General features: G+C 64.2%; 1 protein-coding gene across 1 annotated transcript; it reads left to right on the top strand.

Moving 5' to 3' along the window:
- Positions 1–3,691: 3,691 nt before the first annotated feature.
- On the top strand, positions 3,692–8,512 carry COPS8 (COP9 signalosome subunit 8). Its single transcript, XM_056108349.1, has 8 exons — positions 3,692–3,852; positions 4,218–4,288; positions 5,252–5,300; positions 6,218–6,350; positions 7,344–7,451; positions 7,523–7,585; positions 8,094–8,141; positions 8,306–8,512. The coding sequence occupies exons 1-8, from the start codon at positions 3,775–3,777 to the stop codon at positions 8,383–8,385; spliced, it is 630 nt and encodes a 209-aa protein (XP_055964324.1). The 5' UTR covers positions 3,692–3,774; the 3' UTR covers positions 8,386–8,512.
- Positions 8,513–9,370: the final 858 nt, after the last annotated feature.

Raw genomic sequence — 9,370 nt, forward strand, 5'->3', positions numbered from 1 at the left:
AAAGATTATAATGACTAGGAATATTCTAAGAAGTGAATTCACTATGATTGTTTGAATGGATTACTAGCTGAGGAAAGGAGAAAGCAATCCACCGGGATAGAATCCCGCCCTAGTAATCTGCTGCTGAACCCTCAGATGAGATCTTGTCCTTGAGTTAATCTCCCGAAGGAGGGGCTTTGCCTCTCTTTGTTGTTAAGACAATATTCAACCCCACCCTTCATAATTCTATAGAGCTATGCTGTCAGGGTAAGAGGGCACTAGAAAGTCAAGGACTACAGCTGGGCATTCTAGGGAAAAGGGCAGCTCAGATAGAGAAGGGAGCACCAAATGAAGAGTGTCTGGAGGATCCTCCCAGGACGGGAGAAGCAGGCTGAAAGTAGACTATGGACCGAACATGATTGCCACTCAATGCCTCTCTCGCAAACCACAGAACCCAAAAGGAGAGAGAGAACAAAAGGGAATGCCCTGCCACAGAGGCAGGGTGGGATGGGGGGATGGGGGGTGGGAGGGATGCTGGGACCCGTGGTGGTGGGAAATGGGCACTGGTGGAGGGATGGGTACTTGATCATGGTATAACTGAAACCCAAGCACAAAAATTTTTAGTCTACAACTGTACCTCATGGTGTTTCACTAATAAAAATTTTAAAAAAAGAAAATTGAACATGGGTATATGAACGCCTTTCTATTAATTTTCTTATTTGTGTGTTTCAATTGCTATTTGAAGCAATGCTTTTATATGTTCAGTATTTGTATGGGTGTGATCATTTTTGATTTCTAGATTTGTTTACACTCTAAAATCAATCTTCTTTCTTAAAAAAAAAGCCAAGGACTAGAAAGATGAGGACTCTGGGATTAGATGAGGACTAGGCGACGGTGATGGCTGGCAGTGGAGGGCTAAGAGACCACGACGAGACTAGGAAGGAGACGACGAAGTAGCGGACTTTGAGGTCTACGAGGAGATGAGGGTGAAGGAACTGTGATGACTGGGACTACGACCAAAACTACGACTATGATTTTGCCGTAAGGGGAGAGATCAGACTACGCTGGGGAAGAGAGAGAAAAAAAAAACTTCTACCGGCCAGCCTGGGGCCCGGGCCCTGTTTCTCGCTCCCCCGTCCTTTGTCTGTCGACTGCCTGGGCCAGCCAGGGGAACGGTTCTCAGCCACCGAGCGCTCGAGTCCCTCGCATGGCCCCATGCCTTTTCTTTGTCACTCACGGCCAGTCGGGTGTCCGTGGTCAGACAGGGTCTCCGTGGTCTTGTGGGGGTCTTTGTGGCCATGTTAATTCTCCATGTCAGGCAGGATCTTCGTGGTCACCAGGGTCTCAGCTTTGGTCCCCAAGGCTCCACCCCCCCCCCAACTCTCCCAAGACCCTCTTCCCAACTCGGTGACCAGCCTCCGAGACCCACATCCCTGGCCTGGTCTTCTGAAGAGCTTTGGGGGGTCTCTCCAAAGCAGATGAATGGGGGCTGGAGTGATAGCACAGCGGGTAGGGCGTTTGCCTTGCACGCGGCCGACCTGGGTTCGATTCCCAGCCTCCCATATGGTCCTCTGAGCACGCCAGGAGTGACTCCTGAGTGCAGAGCCAGGAGGAACCCCCGTGCATTGTCGGGTGTGACCCAAGAAGAAAAAAAAAAGCAGATGAATGATGGGGCCACGGCATGGCCCAGGGGAAGAAATCAAGTTGGCAAAGGGCACCGGGGGAGAAGGTGGAGAGACGCAGAGAGCCGGGCTTCTGGTGCCCAGGGACATGAGCAAGAGGCACAGCCAACTCTCACCAAACACCCCTACGGAGTGCACATGGGGGGCTCCAAGCGGGGCCCAGGAGGTCCAGGGACCTGCCGGCACATCTCAGCCAACAGGGCAGGTGGTCCGATGTTCAGCCCCAGGACACTGCAGTCCAGGTCTCGAGTCACCCAGGTCTGCCCGGCAGCGGACAGGCTCCAGGGCTAACCTGGTGGTGCTCAGGGGTCCGTGGTACCAGGGATCAAAACGGGGTGGGTGGCACCAAAGCAAACGCCGTAACCACTGCGCTACCTGACCAGAAAACTTTGTTCGATGCGGAATCTTGAGATCTATCCCAAGTCCTCCATTCAGTCACGTGGCTCCATGTGGGGGGCGCATCGTCTAGGAAGTGGGGTTCTGAAGGAGGCCCCCCGGTGCTCAGAGTCACGTGGGGCGGGGGAGACGGCCCAGCGGAGATGGGGGCGCCGGCTTAGACTGCAGACGGGCCCTGTTAGGAGACGCAGGCTCGATGCCCAGCGCCGAGGTGGCCCCCAGAGCACAGAGCCAGGAGGAGCCCTGAGCACTGCCTCGGTGGCCCCAAGTAAAACTAAGCACGGGTCGGAGTCTGCTTCGACTGTAAGACAGAATCAAAACCACGTTGAACCTGAGACTCCACACAGGGAAATCGCCTTCTGTGACCTTGGCTGGTCGGAGGTTCCTATTTTTTAGTTTTTCTCTCTCTCCTTTTTTTTTTTTTTTTATTTTGTGAAGCAGGATCGTTTTTACTGAAACTTTATTTAGAAAGGTGTCAGCAGAGGAGAAGGACGTGTTCAAGAGAGAACGTGGGCTGTTCTTGAGCAAGCAAAGACACAGTGGTGAGCACGGACACCCTTGCTCTGGGGTGAATGGGCGCTTCCCACCCAGGGGTGTCCTGTACCCAGGCCGCAGGGACAGGGCCAGGTCAGGGGGACAGTCGGGTCGTTAGGTCAGTGCCCAGGCCATGAGGTCAGTGCCCAAGCCGCAGGGTCAGTGCCCAGGCCGTGGGGTCAGTGCCCAGGCTAGGGGGTCAGGTCCAGGCCCGGGGTCGGCGTACAGGCCGCAGGGTCAGTGCCAGGCCTGGGGTCGGTGTCCAGGCCCATGGTCAGCGTCCAGGCCCGGGGTCGGCGTACAGGCACAGGGTCGGCCCCCAGGCCGGGGGGACAGTGACCAGGCCGGGGTGACAGTGTCCAGGCCCGAAGTCAGAATCCAGGCCCAGGGTCGACGCCCAGGCCAGAGGGGACAGTGTCCAGGCCGCGGGGGACAGTGTTCTAGCTGCAGGGTCAGTGCCTAGGCCAGAGGGATAGTGTCCAGGCCCAAGGTCAGTGCCCAGGCCTGGGGTCGGTGTCCAGACCGCCGGGTCAGTGCCCAGGCTGCAGGGACAGGGCCCAGACTGTGGAGAGAGTGCCCAGGACACAGGGTCAGCATACTGGCCGCGGGGTCAGTGCCCAGGCTGGGGGCACAGTTTCCAGGCCACGGAGTCAGTGTCCAGGCCAAGGGGTCAAGGTCTAAGCTGCGGGGACAGCGCCCAGGCCGCAGGCACAGTGTCCAGGCCCGGGGTCAGCGTCCAGGCTCGGGGTCAGCGCCCAGGCCCGCAGGCCACCCGTGCAGCAGGGCAGGGCGCTGGGCACAGCCGCGGGTCTGGACCCGGCCCTGGACGCTGCAGCGTGGGCTCGGGGTGCGGGCAGTGGCGCTGGGGGCGGCCGCGGGGACCGGCTCCCCCGGGGGGGCGGCCGAGAAGCTGGGTCCGGCCTCAAAGCCGCGACGACCCCGAACCGCGCGGGCCCGGCGGGCGCGGCGGGTCCTCCAGAGCATCGAGAGCGCCGGCCAGAGCGGCGACGCCCGCCCGGCCCGGCCCGGCCCCGCCCGGCCCCGCCCCGCCGCGTGACGCCAGCGCCGCGCCGGAAGTGACGCGGGCGCGTGGGGGGCGCGCGCCGGCGCGTGTGGCGTCATCGCGGCGCGACGCCCCGGCGGGGGACGGTGCGGGGTCCGGCTGGGCGCGGCGGCCGGGAAGATGCCAGTGGCCGTGATGGCGGAGGGCGCCGGCGGCTTCCGGAAGCTGCTGGACCAGTGCGAGAGCCAGGAGCTGGAGGTGGGCGCGGCGGGACGGGGCCCGGCCCGGACCCCGAGCCCGGACCCCGAGCCCGGACCCCGACCCCGGACCGCGGCCCGGGCCCGAACCCCGCGCCCGGCCCGACCCGCACCCCGACCCCGAACCTCGGGCTGGACCCGACCCCGGCCCAGACCCCCCGAGCCCCGCCCGGACCCGCGCCCCGACCCCGAACCTTGGGCTGGACCCGACCCCGGCCCAGACCCCCCGAGCCCCGCCCGGACCCGCGCCCCGACCCCCGCACCCGGCCCGGGCGACCTTGCGCCTCCTGCCCCGCGCCGCCTGGGCGGGGGTCGCGGGGGTCCCCGGCCGCCCCTGACCGCCCGTCCTGCCGCCCGTCCCCGCAGGCCCCCGGCGGGGTCGCCACGCCCCCCGTGTACAGCCAGCTGCTCGCCCTGTACCTGCTGCACAACGACATGTGAGTCCCGGGGGTCCGCCCTTGGGGGGTCCTGTGGCTCGCGGGCCCGCTCGGTCCTCCCGCCTCCCCTCCCCTCTGCCCACCTCCGGGTGGCCGCGGGCGGGGCCGCTGGGGACGGGGCGAAGCTCCTGGGGCCCGGAGGCGCCCCCTCCCCGCCCGGCAGCTGCAGAGCCCGTTGTGGCCCCGGGGTGGTCGGTCCCTGGCAAAGGAGGAATCGCCCCTGACCCTGACCTTGCTGTAAAGTCGGTTTCCACGTTTTGGGGCCCTTCCCCCTTGCTTTGTGGTTTTGGGGGGCTTTTCAGCCACACCCAGCTGGGCTCCCGGGGATCGCCCCAGGTGGCGCTTAGGGGACCCCGTGTCGGGCTCGGGTTTGAGTCCAGGTCACTCTCGGCCCCGGATGCGCCGTGGATGTGCTGATCCTCACGCCCGAGGACCAGAGCTGGGGAGGACGCTTTTAAGCCTGGGCTGTTCGCGTGTGCTGAATTAAGATCTGTATTATTCATCGAGTCCTCATATAAGATCCACGTCATTTATTTTATTTAAGGCCCATTAAAGGTAAAGGTAAAGGCCCTCCCGTTGATCGTCGATTTGCTCGAGCGGGCCCAGTAACGTCTCCATTGGAGACTTTGTTGTTACTGTGTCTGGCATATCGAATACTCTCGGTAGCTTGCCGGGCTCTCCGAGAGGGGCGGAGGAATCGAACTCGGGTCGGCCATGTTGGCTGCGTGCAAGGCGAACGCCCTACCTGCTGTGCCCATTTAAAATGGACAAAAACTTGGTTGTCTTTAAAAAAAAAAGTTTGAGATCTTCTTACCTGGGAAAAATACTTTTGGACTAAGTCCCGTGAAACTGAACTTTCCTTTCGTTATGGGAAATACGTAGAGCATGAACCTGTGTTTGTGATGAAGTCTTAGATTTTGTTAGCAGCTACTGACTGACTGTTTTTCTTGGGGCGTACGTTAGGAATAATGCAAGATACCTCTGGAAGAGAATCCCGCCTGCTATCAAGACCGTAAGTGCGAGGGCGGGGCGTTGGCGGCTCTCCTTGCCCTGTGCGGGCTGCGGGGCTGGTTCTGGCGCTCTGATTGAAGAATCGGGCTCCGGGTTCCTCTGTTGGGGAGCGTGTCACTCCCCTTGGGCCCACTCCCCCTAACCATTTCCTGAGACTCTTCTTACGAGTGCTCCTTCCCCGCCGCCGAGCCTGTGGGGAGCAAGATTCTTCGTGCTTTACTGATAAATGCCTCCGTGGTCTCCCGTGGGAAGCCGCTGTTTTTCACCAGTGGATGCGGGGGTGGGAGGCTCAGTTCCGCCACTGAGGAGTCCAGGTCCTTGATTCTAGGCGGAGGGTGAGACGGAATGACCTCTAGGGTCTCCTCCAAAGCGGGGGAAGGGAATTCACTCCCCGCGTGCCTCGCCCCTCTGCTGGGCCTGTGTCTGCTCCTGCGACGTTCCGTCTGCGACACTCACGCTCTCAGGACCGTGGGCGGAGGTTTGGCCACGGCTGGTGCTCGCTGGTGTCAGCACTCTGGGTTTTTGCTTCCAGGGCTGAGTGGGGTTGGGCTGTCTCCACCCCTCAGCCCGGCAGGGCCTGGCGGGGGGCTCGTGTCCCGGCCTCCCTGTCTCTGGTGTCGGGTACCTCGCCATGACTTCTTCCGTCTTCACGCTCCACGTGTGTTCACGTGTGTGGCTGCCGCAACGTGAACTGCGCTGCAGTTTGCATAGTCTGGAAACTCAGAACGTTTCAGCCGTTGCCAGACTCGCTTCTGAGGTATTTTCCACGACTTTTCTCCTGCCTGAGTTTATCGCAGGTCAGATGTGTCCAGGCCCGTACATCGACCCCGCGCTGAGGTTCCGGGGTCCGGGACACCGTCCCAGGGATGGTGCCAAGGACGCGTCACGCTCACGGGCAGGCGGCGGTTTCCCCCACAGGCGAACTCGGAGCTGGGCGGGATCTGGTCGGTGGGACAGAGGATCTGGCAGCGGGACTTCCCGGGCATCTACACGACCATCGGCGCCCACCAGTGGTCCGAGACGGTGCAGCCCATCATGGACGCGCTCAGAGGTGAGGGGGCGGGCGGCGGGGTGTGGGCCTGCCCGCGTGCCCCTCTGTCCCTGTCTCGGGCTTTCCAAAGCTGGTTTCGGTGGTCTTAAGCCCCCGAGCACTGCTCCCGACTGCTGAGGGCAGGGCCTCCCAGGGGCCTCGGGGTTGGGCCACGTGGTGACGGCGGGGGACAGTGTCGGGTCCAGCTCTGGTACGGCCCCTCTGACCCAGGGCGCTGCCTCAGACCCTGGAGGACCCGGGGGCGCCCCACAGAGCCTCCTCAACTCTGCGGGGTCACAGCGTTTGGGCCGAGCAGAGCCCCCGCCGGCCTCCAGGGTTGTCTGTGAGGCTGCCCGGGCCTTCTCGCGCCTGATGGCCAGGGTGCTCTGGGCGCGAGGGCCACCAAGGCCCCGTCCTTGCAGTTCCCATCGGCCCCCGAGTCTCCAGGCCTGCCCGTGGCCCCACAGCCTCGCCCTGAGGGACACTTCCCTGCGCCCCGCCCCTCTGACAGCTGGGGACTGTGTCAGGCCCACTCGCGTCTACACTGGGGGTCGGGACAGACTAGCGTCTACACTGGGTGGCTCTGCTTTCTGCAAGGTGGGGATTGGGGTGTTCCTGGCAGTGCTCGGGGCTTTAGGGTCACTCCTGCTGCAACCCGGGGGCCTGTGCCATGCTGGGAATCAAGCCGGGTCCACTGTGTGCGTGGTGGCACCACCAGCCCGGCGTTTCGCAGACGGGTTTGCCGGCGGCCCCGTCCTGGCCTTGAGGGTTGGGGGGCTCCCATGTCGTGTCCCTGAGACGGGTCACGGCACGGCCACCTGTGCTCTGATCCCACGTGTGCCTGTCCCCGTCCCCACAGAGCGGCACAGGTGGCGGGGGTGATGGGCCCAGGGAGGCAGGGCCCCTGTGGGTCCCAGGATGGCCAGCGGGCATTGCCCAGAGCTCTGGGGTCCCTGCCGGCCTCCCCGTGGGTCTGGGCTGGAGCGGCGGGGTGACCCTGTGCTGTCCCGGCAGACGCCACGCGGAGACGCGCCTTCGCGCTGGCCTCGCAGGCCTACACCTCCATCCTCGCCGACGACTTCGCCGCCTTCGTGGGGCTCCCTGTGGAGGAGGCCGTGAAAGGTGAGCCCCCGGCCCGCTGTCCCCGGGAGCCCCGGGGACGGGCAGCTGTTGACCACTCGTCCTTCCTGCAGGGATCCTGGAGCAGGGCTGGCAGGCGGACTCCAGCACCAGGATGGTCATGCCCAAGAAGCCCGGTAGGCGGCTGGCACCACCAACACCGCGCCGCCTGCACCCTGGAACTTGGCACCCGCCGCCCCCCCCCCTGTAGTGGCTGTGGGGGGTGGATAGTGGTGGGGCGGGGCTTCCCTCCTGAGCACTGAACACAGAGTCCCACCCCTACCTCCACCTGCTTCAGGCAGCTCCCAGCCATGCCGTGGCTGCTTCCGCCCTGGGGGGCCCCAGCACAGCCCCCAGAACTCTGCACACTCCCCAGCACCCCGGGGACACGGTCCTGGACTCGCCCTTCCGTGGCTGGCACTGGCCTCTCCATAGTCCCCGAGGGGAGCAAGCCGGTGTCCGCAGGGCGCAAGTCACGGCGTCAGAACGCCTGACACGTGTGTGTGCCTGGGAGGGTCTGTGTGTACGTGTGAGGGTCCGTGGGTACCTGGGAACGTCTGTGCGGGCCCAGGAGGGACATGTCTGGCCTCCTGTGGCCACCCCCATCATGCTGTCTCTGTCTCTGACCGTCTCTGACTGTCTCAGTGGCAGGTGCCCTGGACGCGCCCTTTGGCCGGTTCATCCCCTTGTCAGGTACGTGTGGCCCTCGCGTCTTCGGGTTCTGGCCTCGTCAGCCCTCGGGATGTGGGTGGCCCTGGGCCCCGAGACGGGCTGGTGTGGCCGCGCCGGCAGCCCTGCCCTGGGTGTGGGGACACCCGTGCCCACCTGAGCCGCGCCTCCCGCCCCTCCGTCCCCAGAGCCGTCCCCGGTCCCGCCCGTCCCCAGCGAGCAGCAGCTGGCCCGGCTCACCGACTACGTGGCCTTCCTGGAGAACTGACCGCCCGCCCGCCCGAGAGATGGAGAGTTTTATTTTCAGAGCACTGGCCCGAGGGAGCCCTCCCGAGCGCGAGCGCGGGGTGAAGTGCGTATATGATATAAATATATTATCTATATTTTGTCCTCCACGTGCCGCTGACCGTTGTTGAAACCGTTCCCGTTTGGGGCCGCCGCGTCCGCATGGCACAGGCGTGTTGGCAAAGAGGCCCGCGCCCCGTCTCGGCCGGGCAGCCTGCGGGTGCGGGACGCACGACGTGGCCGTGCCGCGCGCAGGTCCGAGGCCTGCAGCCCCGGGGCCCGCGCATGCCGCGCTCCCCCGGCCCCCCAGCATGCAGCCGGGCCCTGCTGCCACCTCGCCCCACCCGGCGGCGGCCGCGTCTTCAGGTCACACCCGGTCCATTCACTCTGCGTTTGTTCAATAAATATTTAATGGAATTCTTCACCGGCTTCCTCCGAGCAAGTCTCTGGACACTTGGCTGCTGCGGATGCCCACCCTCGGTCACTCGGGGCCTGTCGGAGCTCGGGGACACCCAGGGGCAGGGCGTGTCCATGAAGACGCTCCTGGGGCGCCCGGGCAGGGCAGGGCCACGGGAGACATCCCCGCGGGTCTGGGCACGCACTCCCCTCGGGCCCGCTGCGTTCCTGGGCCGGCAGGGACCGAGCGCCCAGCACTGCCGTGTGGGTCCAACACAGACCCGGGGGCCCTGAGGTGCCCCTCAGGGGATGTCACCCGAATCAGGCCCATAGCAGCCGGCCGAGGGGTGGTGGGTGGCAGCCCGAGGCGATGGTTGACCGGACCAGCTCCAAACTGAAAGGAACAGAGCCCCCTGCAGAGACCCTCTGGCCCGGGGAGTGGGGCGCTGCGCGGCTCTGACGACTGATGCTGCCCAGACGCTGGCCAGAGGGACGCCCCAGCACAGGACAGTGGGAAAGTCGCAGGACGAGAGGCCAGTGGGAGAGGCAGCCCGGCTGCTGACGGCCCGTGT

Source organism: Sorex fumeus, unplaced genomic scaffold (genome assembly GCF_029834395.1).
Source record: "Sorex fumeus unplaced genomic scaffold, SorFum_2.1 ptg000207l, whole genome shotgun sequence".
NCBI lineage: Eukaryota > Metazoa > Chordata > Mammalia > Eulipotyphla > Soricidae > Sorex > Sorex fumeus.